Source organism: Schistosoma haematobium, chromosome 3, assembly GCF_000699445.3.
Source record: "Schistosoma haematobium chromosome 3, whole genome shotgun sequence".
NCBI lineage: Eukaryota > Metazoa > Platyhelminthes > Trematoda > Strigeidida > Schistosomatidae > Schistosoma > Schistosoma haematobium.
In genome coordinates, this window is record NC_067198.1 from 4,991,938 (window position 1) to 5,013,786 (window position 21,849).

General features: G+C 35.5%; 1 protein-coding gene across 1 annotated transcript in view; it reads left to right on the plus strand.

Moving 5' to 3' along the window:
* MS3_00010566 (uncharacterized protein) overlaps window positions 1-21,849 on the plus strand; it is a 51,715-nt gene that overhangs the window by 2,892 nt on the left and 26,974 nt on the right. The window contains exons 4-7 of the mRNA XM_051218942.1: window positions 5,179-5,351; window positions 10,944-11,108; window positions 14,557-14,712; window positions 19,399-19,481. Coding sequence (XP_051068761.1) covers window positions 5,179-5,351; window positions 10,944-11,108; window positions 14,557-14,712; window positions 19,399-19,481 — 577 coding nt within the window. The remainder of the gene's footprint in view (window positions 1-5,178; window positions 5,352-10,943; window positions 11,109-14,556; window positions 14,713-19,398; window positions 19,482-21,849) is intronic.

Here is a 21,849-nt window from a genome sequence, read left to right on the forward strand (position 1 = left end):
TTTTCAAACAACAAATTGGTGTAACTTCGTTTAGACTGTTTGTAAAGAAAAAGTCGACTGACTTATGCATATAACCCCTCATGGAGGGGCATAGGCTGCCCACCAGGATTCTCCATCCAACTCTGTCCTGGACAATCCTTTCCAGTTGCTATTCATTCTTCTGACGTCTGCTTCCTATTCCCGACACAGTATGTTCTTTGGCCTTTCAATTTTCCGTTTCCCTTCAGGATTCCAAGTCAGTGCTTGCCTCGTGATGCAATCTGATCATTTTCGTAATCTATGTCCTACTCATGTCTAGCACATTTTCTTCATTTCCTCTTCGTCTGGTAGTTGGTTTGTTCTCTCGCAAAGTAGGTTTTTGCTGATGGTATCCCGCCAACGAATATTGAATGTCTTGCGTAGAGAGCTGTTTATAAATACCAATACATTTTAGATCATGGTTACAGCAGTTGTCCAAGTTTCAGCTCCTCACAGTAGAACTGTCTTGACGTTCGTTTTGATGATTCTGATTTCGATGTTGGCTGACAGTTGTTTTGAGTCCCATATGTTCTTCAATTGTAGGAATGCTGTCTTTGTTTTACCAATCCTTACCTTTACATCTGCATCCAGGTACGTAAAAGTATCCACCTGTCCTAGAGTTTCTCGATAAAGTGTGACTGGGTTGGCGTTCTCCGTGTCGTATTTGATTATCTTACTTTTTCCTTTGCCTATATTGAGGCCTACTGATGCAGACGTTGCTGCCATACTGGCTGTCTTCACCTGCATTTGTTTCTGTGTATAGCTAGGTCATCTGGAAAGTCCAAATCGTCTAGCTGTACCCAATCTGTTCATTGTATTCCATGCTCCTCCTGAGTTTTGGAGATCTACATAAACCAGTCGATCACCAGTAGGAAGATAAAGGGTGAGAGTAATCAGCCTTGTCAAACACCGGTCTCCACTTGAAATCCATCTGTGAGCTGTCCTCCATGCTCAACTTTTCAATATAGTCTGTCGTATAAATCCCAGATGATTTCGATAATCTTCTCAGATACACCATATTGTCTACTAAGGTTCTCCCATACACACTGTCAAACGCTTTCTCATTATCACAATTTGGTTTGAATACAACCGATCTATACGGGATCCAACCTGTTGATCTCAAAGTTGGGCCTCTACTAAATCTTTCATCCAGTTCAGTGACAACCTGTTGTACTAATAGTGAAGTGGTGCTTCTCTAGTTCTCATACGTGCTCAGATGATCCCCTTTCTTTGATGATGATGATGATCTTGATAAGGTATCCTTATTTCCAGTTTGTTGGCACTCGTTATTCCTCCCAAATCTCCCTAAATAGAACGTGGATTATCTATGAAGTTACGTCTATGCCTGACTTTAGTGCTACGACTGGTATATTTTCAGGTCTTGCTGATTTCTTCGATCATTGGTGGTGTGTTATCTATAAGAAGGTCTATAGGTGCCGCTTCGATATCCGGTGGATTCAACGAGGCTGGTCTATTTAAGAGCTCCACGAAGTGTTACACCCAGGTGTTCCTCTGTCTTTGAATTTCAGTGATTGGGTTGTCTTCTTTGTTGTTGACTAGTCTCTCTGGTTTACTATATTTCCCTTCCAATTTCTTAATTGTGTCATATAATTGTTTCATATTTCCTTCTCTTGAAGCTTTTTCCACTGTCTTTGCTAGCTCTTCCACTTATTTCTGCTTGTTGGCTCTAATGTTCTTCACTCGTTCGTTTGTTTCTGTGTATTCAGCTTGTACCTTGACTTTCATTGTTCTTGTTCAGTTTTTGTTTATTGCTGTCTTCTTGTTGTTCTTTCTTTGAATTCGGCCCATGATTTCGATAGAGATCTTTTCCTCATGATGACGCTTCTTGCGGTCCAGGACCTCCTAACACGTTGAAGTTAGTGCTTCTTTGATATGTGTCCAGTTGTTCTCCATAGTAGATTCCTGTCATTTGAGTAGATCTTGTAAAGCTTGGAACATGTTGCTGTGTGGTACTTTGAATTCTCTCAGTTTGTCAGTATCTCGAAGGCTGTTTTAAACTTTTGTATTGCTGTTTCTCCAGTTGTCCAGTGCTCTTTAAGCTTCAATTTCCATCGTGTCAAGCACTAGGTGATAATCCGAAACTATGTCAGCTTTTCTACTTGTTCTCACATCCTCCATGGATCTGACTCTGTGATCCGAATATGATCGATCTTGTTCTGTGTAATGTGATTCGGTGAGACCCATGTACGTATGTTTATACGTTTGTGGGGGAATATAATGCTATTTACAATTATTTTGTTGAATATACATAGGTTTGTAAATCTCTTGCCATTCTTGTTCTTTTCTGCCAGTCCATGTCGTCCCATGATATCTTCATACCCTGTGTTGTCCATTCCGACTTTGGCGTTTAGGTCCTCCATCATGGTTGTCAGGTCGTTTCCTGAGCACTTCTGTACGATCGACTGTAGCTTCTCATAAAACTGATCTTTATTGTCCTCATCACTATCATTGGTAGGGGCATAGCATTGGATAAAATTCATTGTGGTCCTCTACTTTGTTTTGGAGGATACATTCACGATTTTGGATACATGAGACTTTCATCTTATGGATGCTTTTCTTGATTCTTTGTACATCATCACTGCAACTCAGTGTGTGCAAAGCATTTTATTCTTGATGACTTGAGTACAACAGCCTCTCTTCCGAATCTAATGTTTTCTGTCCAGCTTGAGTCTAATTGGTTTCACTTATGCCGAAAGCCTCCATGTTGTATCTGCTCATTTCCACAGCTATTTGACTGATCCTCCAGATCCCCCATATTGTATGGACTTTCCGTGTACCTATATTAACTGTTGGTCTGATTGCCAGAAGGGGCTTTGACCTTGTGACTTCCATGAACTTTGTCTGATACTCAACATTTCGTGATAATTACTCAGTATTGCTTTCTTTTCCATGGTTCACTTATACCGATTGTAACATATTCTTGCTGAACAACAGGTCAATGATAAAGGGTTTGTAATTCAACCTATAGACCTGAAATGTGATGCTCTTCTTAAATTTTGATTTTAACAGCTGAGTATTTGCATTAGTCCTCATATATAAGTGATGTTTTTTAAAGTCGAGTACGAATTCATACCTGGACAATAAATATATTATACCCTTTACTTCTTTTCAAAACGGTTAGTATTGGGACTTTTGAACATTACCCTTTTTATTTAATTGAGTCGCGTCAATATAAAATGGATGATATATCTAAGAATACTAATTCAATTACTACTTACCATTTTGTGTATTATATTATATTCAATACTCAAAGTTCAGTGGGATGGTTATAACCGATCAAAGGTATACATCACTCATGTTCTATAGATGTCATTAAGACTTAAATATAGAAAATTTGATAGAAAATAAATTTCGTCTATCATAAAGGTTTTAATACTACTTTTGAATGTATAATCCTACATAAAAGGATCAATTAAATAACTTTAATATCATAGTTATGTTATCATGTTTGTTTTTTAAATTATAATAGAGTTTATGTCATTTGGTTATTTATGTTAGACTTTTCATCGATTGATTTTGGAACTTTATAAAATTATTTGTAACCAAGTTGTTAATTCATAATCACTCATTAATGAATATGATTTGTTTATCCGGTAAAAATTAATTAACCCGTCTTTAAGCGACAACTTTTTTTTATGATAGTTAGATATACTACTGAGCTATTTGAACTCGAATATTTCAGCCAGCCGTTGAACTCACCATCTGGTGATTAAAATTGTTTATTTATTTATTTAAACACATAAACATTGGTACAAGGAGGTCAGTCAGTCAGTCAGCTACAACGTAGGACCAGGCACATATGTGCATCGGTCCAGGTTGCCATACCGCATCAGCACAACGAGATGAACACCGAATTCATAGCAGTGGTTAGGTCAAAGGTAGTAATATATAAGAGAAGGATTGCATATAGAGATATAGTACAAGAAGAAAGAATTGGTTCGTAGAAAGAAAGATATGAAGTGATTTTAATCTCTTAGTTTAAGGGAAGACAGAGAGTGTATACACCGACGCCATTGTGATCGATTCTGAGCCATGTCACCAAGAGTCTCCAACCATTGGTTACGAAAGTCACGCGGACCCCAACCAAGTAGTCTGCATCTACCAACATGGCTCAGACTAGAAGTTAGTGTCTTCAAGCACTGATGCCACATTTTGGTTTGGCCGCCCCTAACTTTCTTCCAACCATCTCTAATACCGGATAGCATTGCACGTCGTGGTAATCGGTGTTCAAGCATACGTAACACGTGGCCCAACCATCTCAGTCGATGAAGATTCATAACCTCATCAACTGATTTACCATCATTCCCTAATACAAGGAGGCACCAAATAGATATGCGCCACATAAATCGTTCGATTTGTGTGTGGGCTGGAATACTGCCCAGGTGACCAAACTGAAACAGGGATTAAAACTGTTAACAGGATGGAATCGTGATTCATTCATATTGTAGTTGAAAGCTAATGATTGGTTTATTATTAAACTAATCAGCGCTACCAAATGATCTGGAAAAATCACTGGAGTATTCCTATGTAAATTTTATAAATACATGAACGTCCTTACTACATCAACTTATATTATTTTGAATTCTGAAATATATTTTTGTTTGTTTCCAAATCGTGCTTTAATCTGGAACTAGTTAAGTAAAATAGGTATGTCTAAGGAATACTAGATCTTAGAAGACACGATAAGAAGTTATTCACTCTGATCATTTTTTTTCACTGCTTCATACTCCGAATGGTTGTTTTTTTTACAAACATGTCTTTGTTGTACATCCTTTTTGTACTCCTAGCCATTGCATAATTATTACATGCATAATCTGATAATTGAATTCATGAGTCAGTTGAAGCTAGACTACCATGGAAAACCTGGAAGTACTGGACGGTCGTTTCATCCTGGTAAAAGACTCCTCGGCAGTGCGCGAGATTCGAACCCAAAACCTATCGGTGTCGCGCACGAATGCTTAACCTCTAGACCACTGAGCTGGCTGGCATCGAATGGTGTTCATGTTTAACTTCAACCAATCTGATTACAAGATATTTTATTTTTTTGACGATTTATAAGATCATAGAATATAAATAAATTTTCTTTTCAATATCACCTATTTACCATATAAAATGCATTGAAATTCTATACTTTTATAGGTACATTTTCTGTTGTTTCACTTTTAACGGCTGATCCTGTTGATAGATTAACATCATTATTCGATGTAAACAATCATTCTTTAGAAAAATATGATATTTTTAATGAAAAACAAATAGATGATTTTCGTTTAACTGTTGTTATAACAGTATGTATTTTGACTGGATTATTTCAAGTGAGTTTAAGTAATTTATATTTATAATCTTATGGTAATTATCACGTATATATTTTATAGTGAACATTGAAAAATCTATTCCTATGAATTTCAAATACTTAATCACCAATGGAATCCCATTTTTCTTTCTATTTAACTAATTCCCTTTTGAGATTCTAGATTTGTGTGAATTAGGGAACTATTACAAACCAATGGCAAGTGGATGGGAATTCATCAATTAGCGCCCACGAACGTTCTTGCTTAGAACCAAAATTAGTGACTTTAGTTTTCGTAGCAAGCGCCATTTACATTACTACCTTCATTCAATCCGTGGTATAGAATGATGTACGTATAGTAAGTTCAATGATAGCTGTGTTGCTCCTGATATAGTTGCTTATTTGGTTTATTGTAGAGATAAGATTGCCCCTAAATGCTTTGGTAAGGCAGAGAGTACGGCGAGTCCGCTCTCCCTCTCAGAATGCTCTCACATAGCCACGCGTATATAGCCTCTGCCAGGGAAGTCCTACTCACTGCCTTCTCGTGGTGGGTGTGTTGTTTACGACATTGAGAGGACGAAAAGCGAATTTCCGACGCTTTAACCGAGTTGGTGGATATGGAGTATCCACCTAGGGGAGTAGGAAAACTCTGATTCCAAACCAACGCTGCACATGGGCTCCAGTATCCTGCGGGAACAAAAGGCGTATGAACCAATCGTTGGTTACCGGCTACCACGGAACTGCATCTCTTTACGTTGCTCCACTGCCTGTGGATCAGACATTTAGGTCGAAGGCTCCGGTTGTGGCCCCCTAAGAAAACCACCTGCTTCAGTTTGGGCACTCGGGCAGTATCCCGGCCCTAACACAAAACAAATGAAATTTGTGTGGCGCATATGTATTTGGTGCCTCCTTGTACCAATATCTATGTGTTCAGATAAATAAATATAAACAATCGAGATAAGGTTAGCGCACACTATTGTAGTTTCCCAATCTAGAATGAAATGTCTGTGCACTACTACTCCCTAATTCTCAATGATCAATCTGTGATGAAAACTGTCTCAAAATTCCTACTAATTTCCAATTGATTCTGAAATAAATAATAAAATTCTCAACTTCCTTCATTTTTTCCTTATTAATCAATGATTGGTATTGTTCAATCAGATTTGGTGTATATATTGAAGAACAGTAGTGGAGTAAATGCGTAATACTTCACTATATCCTATATATTAAAGTTTCCAGTAAGAGCAAAATGTTGTGTTTACGGACTTAGTCTTCCACAACGCTAAAAATTACCTCCAACTAAATGTGCTGAAAGGAATTTGGATTTACTTTAAGTTATGTACTATAGGGTGAGACATGGAGGACGCTGAATAATTGCATTGTTTTTGTTTGTAATGTTAAGAGATAAGTAACATAACGAATTGAAATTCTTTTCATTTTAAATACAGAATATACAAAACCTTTACTTCAAAAACCCCTGTTATAATACCACTGAATTTATGGAATTCAGGGATTAACTAAAACGGTTAATTCTACTGCAAACTGGCATTAAGTGGAAAACTACTAAAAACCGAAGAGCATGATACAGAGATCAGCAATGTGAAGTTAGTATGGGTTCAGACTTTACGACAAATAAGTCTAGTGTCGAGAATAAAACCATTAAGCGTCTTCTGAGTTGGTATCCTATTTCCAAATACGATTTCTATTTGACTTGATTTGTATCCGGTGATGTCTGGAAGATAACTTCATACTAAAACAGACCAACCTCACAAATCATGGGTTCCTATCAGAACTTTGATAAATCCATATCAAATCTGATAGTCATTAGTGAGAACACGAGTATTATTTGCTTAAGTAGTTCTGTGAATAGTATGAAATTATTTTAAAAAACACACCAATAAGTTCCCGTTCAGTTAGAGATTATCTTACCACTTATTCAAGTTGGTTGTTTAGTGAAATCAACACACGTTTCTTTGTTACATTTGAACAACACAGAAACGTGTTATCTATACAAACGTTAGCGAATCGCTTTGTGAATTGTATGGTTTTCATGCTTGAAACTAACGTGATTAGTTAGATAAACGCCGATTACTCGGTCAGTTATAAGGAGTTTAGAATCTGGCCCAGGTTCTCACGCTACACAGGTTCGGACAACCAATTATGCAGAACTCTTCAATCAATTTATCTTCTCCTTTCTCCCGTAAATCTCCATCGTTTCACCAAATTTCATCTTGATTCTTCAAATAAAATAATCGGTGATCTTCAATTGCTAGTTGATGCAAGAAACTAGTTGAATAACTCAACGTTGTATGTTGTATACAATTGGTCAGTTGAAGACAGCTAATCTAACCTGCACATCATTATCTAAAGGTGTGATGATTGTGAAAATGATTAGAGAATATTCAAACGATTTAGGTCAACCTATATGTTCAACTTATCTAAAACAAAACTGAAGAAAAGTTAGTCTAAAACTTTATCTCTTTGTTTCCATTTTCTCATTCAACATAAATCTACCAACAGAATTGATACAGAAGTTCAAATATACAAACATATACCACCAGGCATCTAACTCAAAGTCATTCAATGAAAACAAACGTGGTTAGTTCAAATTAAATCTAGTTGACATTGCTAATCATTTCCACACTACACCATCCCTTCAGTCCAAAATCATGACTAGAGCCCATTTTAACTCCTTGAAAAACTTCCAAAATTCTGACAACTTAGTACTAATCAAACCAGATAAATGCTATGAAGTTGTGTTGATGATGAGTACATATAAATATATGTGTAAAATCACTATAATTCTAAAAGATCAAAATAAATTCAAAGCCGAATATTCAAACGAATATAAAGCTCCAGTAACGTAAAATAAAGTTACTAAATAACTTAGAGAGGTCTTAGAACAGAAGATAATTGTTTGTGCTAATTACCACGTATTGGCTAGACGATAATTTATGAACGAACCAACCAGATTTGAGATACCAGGCCTTGAATTTTGGTGTGAAATTAATTCGCTCAGTTGGTTAAATATCATCTTGGCATTATAACTGATGTCAGTTTGTGATGAAAACATTAAATCTAATTCTTAATCCTAACGTCTAACTGTAAATTCTAATTCCTCACACTAATCTATAATCCTCATTTAACCCTAGTAAATAGGTGGACATTCCAAAGTTATTTTTGGCGTTGCACAAAGATCGTTCATAATTTGTATTCTCACCTCAATCAGTTACTAAAACTATGAACAAAACACATTCATTTCTAGCTTAAACAGATGGAAAGCCCAGTCCTTGACGATATCTTCGTCAAAAATTTTGAAAGGACAAAATTACTGTCTTCTATCAATGAGACTACATTTTGTGTGTTGTAACGAAATAAATGAGGCACTCGAAAATTTTATAAAGTTCATCGTGATATCGAATACACAATGGAAGGTGAATGAAATAATTCTTTCCATTTCTTGAAGAAATGATAAAACCTGACAAACGTAGTATACATCAGAAATAAACCTGGGGTCAGCAATATTTAAAAGTTTGATCTATATACTTTAAATATGGGCTGATGGAAATGCTCTTCCACGGAGCCAGGAAAAGAAGCTCGAGGGGAAGTTTTTTCAGTAGTAGATAGTTGTCCTCGAGAAAATGGCTGCCCTTAAATGTTTACACTGAAATACATTATTGAATACCGTAGTAAGATGAAAGTTTACAAACTTGAAACGAAACATAATTATCCGATTAGGTTTCGAACGTGATTGAAGTCACCAAAAGAATCAATCAAGGACTAATGGCGGATTTGTAAAGAGTACTTTCCCACTGAACACAACGCAATGCTCAGTAACGCGAACAAAGATAAATACGCGTCACATTCCACCTACAACTGCATGTATCAGTTTATATGTGCATATACAAAAGCAAAAAATCAGGATTTTATACATTTTGCTGAACATATTCCTTAAAATGTACACCTCTAAGGATAAAACAAACTTCGTACTTCGGTAACATGCCTACTGCTAGACATGTGTCAAACAATGGATAAAATGAATGCATTCAAATTTATCAACAGACAAATTAACTCTGCCTTATTACGCTTTATGGAAGCTGTAGCATGATGTATGCTACTTGTACGGACAAATAAGTAGTATGTATCAGTAATTGAAAGTAGAGTTCTTACAAACAGAAGAGGAAAATAAAGAGAAAAGGAAGGAAAACACAATGCAGTCGAAATAAAAATAAGAATGAAAGAGTTTGTATGGGGGAACTCAATGAAGATGTGCAAATAGTGTATTTAATGTCTTATGTTCATGTTTTACAAATGCACTGTGTGATATTACATAATAATAAATTGGCTAACGCTACCCAAGACTTCTTTCATTACAATGGCAATTAGATTTAAACTTTACCATTATATGTTTTTAACAAATCAGAGGTTAACCATCAGGTAACTTGTTGGTGATAATAGAGGTACAAACTAGGAATTTCGACTTGGATATTCACGTTTACTAATGAACTAGACTATTGTTTTTTTCCTGAAGACTTTTGGTGTGATTGAATCTATGTCAGTGTTTCTATTTTCACTCAATTGATCTGAATACCAGTGAATTTCACTAGACTATATAGACAGAAGTGTATGTCAGTCAGTCGTAACCAAGTTAGTATCGAGGAGAGATTTTTATTTGTTCTTTTTCACACCAAGTAGAGCGAACGAGATGCAACTAGCAAGATAAGTAGCGAGTGTGTCGAACTAATACTCATTCTATCAGTGATGATAAGATAGGCTTAATATTAAAGAATTTGGTTCAAAATGAAGGAGTGAACTAGCATAATAAAAGAAATAAAGTAATATTGCAACTTTATATTTCTGGTAGGATGAATAATTAATCCATATACGACACTGCGACTGATTTCTAGCTATTTCATCCATCTTCAATCATTATCACATAGATTATAAAAGCATGTGGTGTACACCTAGTGACATCACTCGGATAAACAGTTAGTGACTTTTGATTCATATGTATATTGTTTGTTTCATCTTTCCATTAATGTTTGAGATTGCGAATGATCAGTCTCATTTTGGTATATATTCATCCTTTATGGATTGTCCCGATATTGTCATTAAGTCACAATCACTTTGAACATAGATGAATGGTGGCTAGCAGTGGAATTCAGGACGCGCGTTTCCTTCCGTCTGGGACTCGTCAGCCAGATGTATATGCATATGAATTAAAATCCACCTCAGTGCACAAACTAGTGGCTATCTGAACTTAGTAGCTAAGTAGATAACGCGATAGTCCTTAAAGTGATCGGTACTAGGTTCGAGTTTCAGAGTGGATATCAACTCTGCAATGCTGAGTGCATCGGGCTGATGAGTCCTGAGTAGGATGAAACTCTCATCCTAGATTCCACTGCTAACCACTGTCCATCTCTGCTTAAGTTAATGACTTCATAAACTATTGCCATACAAAATGATGTAGTTATTAAATTATTGTAGTTTTTCTTATTTTAAAGTTATCAAGTCTAAAATTACTCATTCATCTTTAATATGTACTCGTTACTGAATTTTTATCCTCTTTTTATTGTTTCTCTTCAATATCTTCTTATTTCTGATAACTGGTTTCAAGGTCGCTTTGGGTATTCTTCGTCTTGGTGTATTAGTAGTTTATATATCGGAACCATTATTAAGTGGCTTCACTTGTGCATCTGCTGTTCATGTGTTCACTAGTCAATTAAATGGATTATTTGGTATACGATTAAATCGTGCTACAGGACCTTTCCGTGTTTTTTATGTAAGTCTCAAAATATATGACCATTTTCATTTGACATATCTTGGTCTTTGAAATAACATATTGTGACTTATTACTTAAAAGTACATTTCAATGATCAGTGTTTTAGTTAAATGGTTTTCTGAAGTTCTGCATCATGATTATTGACTTTTATTAGGTAATTATTAAAATTTGTTTCGTTTTAGTATGGAACTCTCCAAATGACTGTAATCGAATTCAAAGACCTTTGATGCTAACTGCCTCTGCTTGACATTTAAACAATTAAGTTGGTATCCAACAGTTTACATTCTTAATTCACAGTATTACGCAATTGTTATTAGACGGCTGGCTCCCTCCCAACGTAATTGAGCTCCACTGCTTCTCACTATGATTCAAGAGGTTACCTCTCAAAATTAGTGACTGGCAAAAACATAGATTTACGGAAACATGAATTATTCCTTCAGTATTTTAGACTAAGACAAACTAGTAATAAAATAGTGTGTAACATATAAAACGACTTCCGCTAAGCAAATGAAAATTACTTTAGGTGATTTTTTGAGATTGTAGTATTTTCGCAGTTAAAATCACTGGTCGACCTAAGCTAAATCACCATTGAAAACCTGGAAGCAATGAACGGACGCTTCGTCCTCGTTTGGGACTCCTCGGCAGTGCCCGTTTGCGCGTTGCAGTCGAAATTAATACCTTCCTTTTACTATAAGCTTTTATTTGATTTATTGATCATTATCATATGACTTACTATTCTTAAGATATTCCCAATTTATTAGTTACAGTCTCATACACTCACAACCACTTTTGGCTCGATTTTGTATAATTGTTATTTTATATTTATGGTGTGATGCGGTCTTTTTCACCTGTATGGAAACTGCGTATGTCTGACATACATGATTTATACAGTGAAAGCTGAGATTGTGTTCTGGACTCAAACGGGTAGGGCTAGGAGAGAAGAACTAACAAAGACTCAGAACTGACTCTAGGCTGTTCGTACTGGTTTATGCATATGCATATGGTGCATCTACGGTTTTTAAACCGGCAAATTTTTGATGTGTCACGCGCCACAATACCAACATTTAGTTGAAGGTTTGAAAGTTTTCGAGTGATATCCATCCAGCCACTATCCATCTTTACTTATAAAAGCTTGTGAATTAAGGCAATATCGAGGCATACACAGAGTATGCACATATGCCAATAACAGGCTGATAAATTGCAGTCTTAAACCTCCATGGTAAGATACAAGCAAAACAATACCAAGTGAATTTAAATTAACCCCACTGCACAAGCAAGTGGCTATCAGGACTCAGTAGTTGAGTGGATAACACGACGGCGTTTGAAGAGAATGGTACTGGGTTCAAGTCCCAAAGTGAACATGAACTCTGAGATGCAGGTACACCCAACTGAGGAGTCCCAAATAGGACGAAACGCGCGTCCTGGATTCCACTGCTAGCTACTATCCATCTTTGCTCGTAAAATACAATTATGTATTTGTTTGATTATTAAATTTGACATGCACATCGATGATTCAGAAACCGTTTTTCAACCTTGAACGTGCACTTTTATTTATTTGTTTATTCCTTCATATATAACATATTAACACTGAATGTCAGTGATTAATTCTCGCACATACATACATACCTACACAATCATACACATACAATTTATTATTCAGTTAATTATTTCCATGTATCAGTTTAGGGGTTGTGGAGATTGTTAAGTTTTTGATTGAGATCATGAACCGATTGATGTTAGACCACCATTGAAAACCTGGAAGCACTGGACAGATTGGTGGATTGGCTAAGGTTAAACATTAACACCATTGAATGTCGGCTCAGTGGTCCAGTAGGTTAAGCGTTCGCGCGCGAGACTGAAGGCCATGGGTTTGAATTCCTCGAGCGGGATCGTGGATGCGCACTGCTGAGGAGTCCTGTAATGGGACGAAACGGCCGTCCAGTGCTTCCATGTTTTCAATGGTGGTCTATCATCAATCGGTTCATGATTTCAGTCAAAAACTTAACAATCTTCACAACCCGTAAACTGATATTTCCATCTTGTTGAATTTTTCACATGATTTGTAGTTAACTGTCTCCTTTTATCCTATTTTACGAAAATCAACATTCAAATAGGATTGGATAAATATAGTATAGATTTGATTGGTTAATAGCTATATATTTCTTTGATGATTTTAATTTTGATTATTACCCTGAAGAAGTTCAGACAAGTTAACTAAACGAAACGTTGGAATTAGTTAAATTTCAATCACTGAGAATATTTGAAATATAATTTTCACATATAATGACTTCTTTATGCTCGGCGGTCGATTTCTGTCAAACTATTCGTTCTTATCTTGACGAATATTCATGTCAGTTTATAGATAGCTCCTGGAACGTACCCATATATTTATGTTCTTCAGATATAACAAATCATAACAATTATTCCATTTATTCTTATGAATAGTAACTTCAAATTAACTAAATGTTCATAAATCATTTCAATAGGATAAATAACGGTAGATTCATTCATTTGAGTGTTTTGAGCACTAGAATCGTTGGCTATTGTGACACTTGAGGGGGAAGCCGAAAAAAGAAGTTTAGAGTTTGAAGTCGATGTAGGAGGAATAATAGGAACTGAAGACGGAGGTTGATTATGAATACAGTGGTCTTGAGTGCTGTTAGAGGTATGAGGGCGGTTATCACTTCCCGGTTGCCCACACCGTGGAAGGGTTGTTCTGGAGGTACGTGAAAAGGAAATCGGATTAGAAGTGGTCTTAGTGACCTGAGAGCGTGACCACAGTGCCCAAGGGACAACTGCTTGAGGTCGGTCACACGACCTTTTTATGGGTGATTTTTGTGTTAGCTCCGTACTTGTTGAGACCTTACCGCCGGAGACGGATATCCGTCTCACCCCTCCTTGTGTGAAGGCAGCATCGCTGTCATGCTGGTTGTCTGAAGGAAACACCTTACTGCTGTCACACCTCTGTACAGTCAGCAGTACGACTTCGCCTTCGGACCTTCGGTTTGGTGCTTTTGGTCTTCAACCGACCTGTCTGTCTTGGTATGACCTTGAAGAACGATTGTCCCAGCCAGTATAGCTCGATTGATTCATCACAGTAAGCAAGCCCGACCGCCACGTCAAGGTAGCAACAACGGTCGGGAGGTAGCTTTATATCTTTTTTTCTACCAACTAATTCTTTCTTCCTGTACTATGTCATTATATGCAATCTTTCTTTTTATATATTACCACCATTGGACTCACTACTTCTATGAACTCAGTGTTCATCTTGTTGTGTTTATGAAGTATGGCAACTTGGACCGATGCATATATGTATCCGATCGTACACTATAGGTGACTGACTTAGTGACTAAAGTCAATGATGAATTCTTTTTGTGAAAATTTCTATGGAGAAATTCTTTTTTTTAACTTTTTGTTTATCATGTATTATTTTTGTTTATTTATTTAGATAATTAATAATTTTATTCATATTATCAAAGAAACTAATCTTGTTACATTATTAATATCAATGATATGTATCACAATTATATGGTGTTTTAAACATTTTATCAATCCAAAAGTTTCAGCTATAATACGCTTTACAATTCCAATTGAATTAATTGTGGTAAGTATGAGAAAGACAAAAAGTAAGTTTATTTTTTCATAGTTGAATTCATGAGTCAATTAAAGCTGGACCATCAGGGAAAACCTGGAAGCACTGAACGGCCGTTTCGTTTTAGTATGGGACTCCTCATCAGTGCGCACCCACGATTCCGCTCGCGAAATTCGAACCCACGGCCTTTAGTCTCGCGCGCGAACGCCTAACCATTAGACCACTGAGCCGGCCGGCATCCAACGGTGTTAATGTCTAACTTCAACCAATCCATGTTTAATTTTTTGTTGTTGTTAATTAGTCATAAGTAAATTTTAATCAATCGTTTATTATGTTGAACTACAATGAAAACTTGTTCTAATCTTAGTTTATCTGCATATTTCATGGACAGTCAACTTTGTCAACACAAATATTTATTCTTTCTGTTTTTACTTTTCTTTTCATTTAATGCATGCTGTGACATGTTTAACTGATATCATCCATAAAATTGTTCGTTTTCTCATCAAAAATTCACTGATCAGAGGCGATAATTAGTTATTTTAAACATACTTTTCTTTACATATCAAATGTTTTATAGGCAATACAGCAAGTACTTACTTTCAATATTGTTAATATGATTGGATGAACTATTCAGTATACAGTTAACCAGAGAATCATGTACTTATTCATATTCTATAATTTTGATATTTGGTTATATTTCCTTGAAAAAGCTTGGATTACATTAACTCAGCACCCAGCTGCTATGAAACTATTCGCTAAAATTTAGGTTTTTTGAGATGTTATCTCTTTCTGTATATCGTGGATTTGTACCACTTCAGCTAACCGTTGAAATATATCACTATGTACACTGGTCGATTACTACATATTAAATCCATCAATCTGAATTTCAACAATCGTTTAGTTCACCTATATTCTCAATAGGATTAGTGATCTATTTACCAATTGACACACTGACGAACGAATAGCACGCTCTTAGGTCCTCGCACTCCTCTTAACTCAGTAAGTAATCAGAAAACGCAGATTAGTTGGCTATCGTTCTCAATTTAATCATGACTGAAAACGCATACATAATAAACTTAAAATAACGGATCATACAACATACCCATTAAAAATTTATACTACAGTCACAGTTATACCATAAGTATTAGAAACAAACAGCACATGACTAATCAACAATAACTAAGGGACAATAAAACATATAGCTATAGATAGTAAATCCGATGAAAGCTTACAATAAAGGGGAATATATAAATTCAATAATACAGTTATCTACTATTTAAACAATAAAAAATGTGGATAATAATCTGAAAACGTTATGGAAGTTCCGAATTTCCCTATGTTTATTCCATTAGAGTTCAGATCAACACTAGACATTTCTTATCACTACTATTCTAATTAATTTGGAAACACTTCGTTTTCCACCAAATGCCCTGGAACGGCCATAGGTGAGGAGTGTTTATTTTTCCTCTACAAATGCTCTCATATGAGATGTGCATATAGCCGCTGCCAGGGATTTCGTATTTATTGCCTTCTCGCGGCTGGGGTGTTGTTTACGAAATTGAGAGAACAATAAGCGAATGTCCAGCGCTTAGACCGCGTTGGTGGATACAGAGGATCTACCTCGGGGAGTTGGAGAAATACGATTCCAAAGCAATGTTGCACATAGGCTCTAGGATCCAGCCTATTGTTGGTCACCGGGTACTATAGGATCCGTACCTTCCAATGTTGCGCCAATGTTTTGTAGATTAGACTTGTAGGCCAAATGCTCAGAGAGTGCCCCCTTAGAAAACCTCATGCTTTGGTTTGGTCAACCAGGCAGCAACCCAGTCCCCACATAAATTCTGTGTGGAGAATGTATATTTTAATGCTATTTCGTACTAATATTTTTGTGTTTAAATGAATAAATCTCCTAAATATTCACATTACTTTATTATCATTGCTATCATGACTATAATCTCAATTAATCCTATATAAGATATCTCCGAATATGTTTATGAATTACCCTCACATGATATTTTTATATTGATTGTTAGTGGAATACATTACAATTAATTTTCATAACCCTTTATTAAATGACGTTTTGAAATTGGCCTATGTTATATATTTAGACCGTAATTGATGTAATGGTGAACTAGTTATCATATAGTGTTTTCTAATTCACTTACAACTTATTCATGTATGCCTTGTGTCGGTCAATAATGATGCTATAATTATGAATTTATAAATATACAGCCCCCAATGTTGATTTTTTGGATACAGTTGTCATCTGGGAAACTTCTTGCCTTTCATTTTAGCTATGTTAAGTGAACATAATCGAATCAATCGTAAACGTATGTATAGGGTGGTGGAGATTGTTGAGTTTCATTGAAATCATGAACGAGTCTAGGTTAGACCGCCATTGAAAACTTGGAAGTACTAGACGGTCGTTTCGTCCTAGTATAGGAATCCTTAGCAGTGAGCATCCACAACTCTGAACGCTGAAATCAAACCTAGTACCTTCGGTTCAGCATGCGAACGCTTAACATAGATTGGCTTATGATTTCAATAAAACTCAACAATCTCTACAAATTCTCTATACTGATAACAGTTATGTGCTCACTAATTACTGGCTTCGAGAGGAAATTCCCGGAGTTCTAGTGACAAGGCATGAACAGTGGATATAATCTATATTAGGTGTCAGGCAATTACCCACCTAAATAAATGGAATACGGTTGTGCGATACCGTAGCTTGATTGAAGTTGTATATTGACACTTTTGGCTGTTGGTTCAGTGGTCTAGATGTTAAGCGTTCACATGTGAGACGGAAGGTATTGGATTCGACTCTCGTCTTCAGGATCGTGGTTGCGCACTACCGAAGAGTTAGGTTCTAGGACGAAATGAGTGTCTAATTTTTTCCAGGTCTCCGATGATGTTCTAGCATTCGTCGTTTCACTACTCCAGTGGTAATTGTTTGTATATACGTCTCAGTTATAATTGTTACCACTCGATTACGTCCACAATAGAATCGGAGCTGAATTCGGAATCCCACCTTCTTGAGGTTCTACTGAAATAAAGATCAAGTGAGTCTCTCCAATGATTGGTGTACAGAAAGCCAACCTATAAAGAGCAGTATACGAATTCCCAGAGTTGGTTGCCGCTGAGCAGGACGAGAAATTTTATCCATTCTTTATCTTCAAGAGCCAGACGAATATGCACTAAAGGCACAGTTGATGATGAGCTAGATATAGCCGGATGAAAACTTAGAGAATGGTTCACTATTCAATTTCATTGATGGCAACCTAAAAGCAATACGTCAAATTAGAAGTACTCCCACACTGGTGAAGTAAATTTTATTCTTGAACGTTGAATTCAGGGGAGATATGGCAGTCGATATATTAATGAACAAACTGTCTAGATCCCTGAGAAATACTTTTTATTCAGCAGAGATTCGAACTGTTTTCTCCAGCAGGAAACTCATTCATGGAACTTTGAAGGATAAACTGCCGCTCTTGGCCACCTCAACGTGCATTTCTAAGTTTACCTCGTCTTATGGAGCAGGTTTTATATGCCGTACTAAGCGTGCACTTGATAAATGAATATTTAAGCACTATTCTACATGGCTTTACTGTGGGAGACAACAAACTAACTTCCAGCTGAAAAGGAAATTAAGAAAAGATGTTGGAAGTGGATAGGACACACACTGAGGAAATCATCAAACTGCATCACGAAGCAAGCACTGACTTGGAATCTTGAAAGGAAAAGAAAAAGGGGAAGGCCAAAGAACACAATGCGTCGGGTATTGGAAGCAGACACCAGAAGAATGAGTAGCAACTGGAAAGGATTGCCCAGGACATGGTTGGATGGATAATTCTAGTGAGCGGCCTATGCTCCTCCATGAGGTTTAACAGGCATAAGTAAGTATCCCACACGGCCATCTCAAGGGGGATGCAAACCGATCAATAGCTCTGTCCTTGAGTACATGGTTGACTTGGGTCACAGTCCACCACGTGGGTCGTTCAAAATCCACCTCAGAGTAAAAAACCGACTCAAAAAAGGTTTGGATGAGTAATTTGTACACAGCTGAGGCTATAGCAATTCACCATTTCAAACTCGACCTCTGTGTACAAAAAAGCCATATTCAATCCCTTATTATTCCATGGTCTTTCCATCCTTTTGAATTCCACAAAATATGGGTGTTGAATATTACCTTCTCATTCTTTATAAAGTAGACTGTTGTCTTTAGTTTATATTCTATGGATTATCACATTTTATTCCTTTCAAAACTATTAAATAACTTAAACTGTTAATGATTATGCAACCCTCTCTTCATGTCATACTTAAAAACTCTAATTACATTGAAATAACACTCCCATTTATAAATTATTATATTCAATGCATAAATTCTCTGGATAATCTTGATTATATTTTGCAACACCACTTCATTTTCATTGACTTCCACTTGAATAAGTTTGATTGTCTTTGATGATACTTATAAAACTCCATTATTTTACATGGAAACTACTACATACGATTGTACATCTTTAGAAAATGATATCGTTAAAAAGAAAATTTTCTCCACCGGAACATCTTCATCAATATATTGGAAATTCTTAAACTTAGTGAAATCTATGTAGTCAGTGTAGTTAAGAGTAAGATATTAAATGACTATTTCATCATATCTTTGTTATGGTTGATATAACCTATTTATCATCTTTTTAGCTTACTGCTGGTACTGTTATATCAAAATTTGGTCTATTAAATCAACGTTATGGAGTGTCGATTGTCGGTGAAATTCCTGTAGGGTGTGTTTTAATGAAATATATTTTGTGTTTATATATGTGGTAATATACATTGTTATTGACGTTATTTGTAAGGTTCTTATTAAAGTTGAATAGTGACTAACAACAGAAATCAGGATGTTGATTTTGTCCTATTTGCCACTCATCAGCTGGATGTACCAACCTCATCCCATTACTGATGTTTATACAGTGACTCTAACATAGTAACTTTCACTTCAAATATCATAGTGTTATCCAGTAAATCATTGCTACTGAATTTTGGAGCAGATATATATTTCATCTGTGAATGTTTTATTTGCACGTTATTGATATTGAGACCTACAGTTTATCATCTCTACTGTCATGTGTGCAGTGTTGTTTCAAACACTTATCTTTTGCATTCATAAGTCTATAGTTTCTAAAAATCGCATATATTGATGTGGCGAAAAAACGTTTTCATCACATTTGTGTTGACACTTTTGGTGGATGAGAGGTTTTGTATACAGGTTAAGTTGTACCTGAACCCCTCATTATCATTCAGACAATTCGGATTCCATTTTATGTGAAGTATTTTTGCTGTGATTTAAGAAACTTTTCTAAATAAGTTCGTGGATACGTACTGCCGAGGAGTTTCATACTAGAAGGAAACTGCCGTCCAATGCTTCCAGGTTTTCCCTGATGGTCTAGTTTAAATCGGCTCATGATTTCAACTACTGAAAAATCTTCACAAATCCCCTTCTAGTATATCGGAATAATTAATTTGAAAAGATGAAAGAAACTAGTTCTTATTATCTGAAACTAGAACATAAGGATCGATAGCAAATATAATTGCTTCCCTCTTATTATTATTAGTTTATGTTTCACTAAGGTGCAAAAATGTTAAAAGACAATTTCTAAACTGTAATTGTAATGAATTGTTATTCAATGAGAATATCCCCTTTTTTCTTATATACAAACAACCTAAAATTGTAATAAAAAAAAGTGATTATGTAATTTTACTGGTTAGTCTAAAGGTTAAAGAAATTACCCAGTAAGGTTATTTGAACTATGTAAATCGTTAAGGTGTTAGTCAGTCAGTCAGTAACAACGTACTGAGAGATTTCTTTCTCTCAAATCAAATTTAAATAATTCCAACGTTTCGTTCAACTAACTTATCTGAACTTCTTCAGGGTAATCAACAAAATTAAAATCATCAAAGAAATATATATATATTTAACAATCAAAACTATCCTGTGTTTAACCAATCCTATTTGAATGTTGATTTTTGTAAAATAGGATAATATGAGTTAGTTATATGGTTATCATGTGAAAAGTTCACGACATGGATATAATGAACTGAAAATGTGACAGTTAAGCCTTCTATCAATAGTAGCATTGAATGAAGTTGACATTTTTACAGATTAATTACAGTTAGTTATGTGTATCATTCTATGTTAACTTGATGGTCTAATATCTTTTGAGCAGTCTCAAAGCTTGAAGTTTGTAAGTGTTATTCATCTTGTTATTCTGTCGGATCCTTCAATAGGTTGAAATCTCTATGAGATTATCTTTTGTTTTTCCTATAGTTTTAAAAATGGCTTCCATATATATTTTTTCAATAGGGTTGTTAATCCAGGTATATAAGTAAGGAGAACATGATATGCTAGAAGAATAGGAACTTAGAAACAGTCTAATTCACTAAACTGCTTTGCATCTAACTTCAGAATAAGGTGTATATGAATGAATAAAAATGCCTGAAATTTCAATAACAATATCTGTAGTATTCTACTATCTGATATGGTTACAATATATACTACCTACTTTAAACCAAACCTACTATGATGACTGTAATTTATAAGAAGATCTAATTATTGAAACTAATCTTAATACACACATATCATAAATATGTATACGATTATTCCTCCTGTTAAGAGATAAGGACACGTAATACGAGACCTTAATCAAGTGCATAATCAATTTCTTCAAATAGCATACTATGTTTATAATTTGTCATTTGCTCTTTGACCTTAAAATAGGAAGTAAGTTTAGGCACATGATATATTTATGCCTCTTTAATCTATTGAGGTTATAGGCTCCAAACCTCATTCTTCGTCCACTTTGGTTGTAGCAGCTAAATAGTATAATTAGTTTTTACATAAAGTATAATTTAAAGTTGAATGTATAAAATTGTACTTCTAAAATGAGTTGCATTACATTGTTTTAGTGTATTCATTTAAATATGTTTTGGTAATAAGTTACATATTATATATGTTGCTATGTAGAGCTGAAGGTCTCATATAAGACTGGAGGTTCGCCATTGATATTGTGGATGGCTCGGCATTACTTTGGCAAGTTTTGCTCCTTAACCGATTTCATTCATACTGCTGGTTGCTTTTCAGTGTTCTCAAGGGCC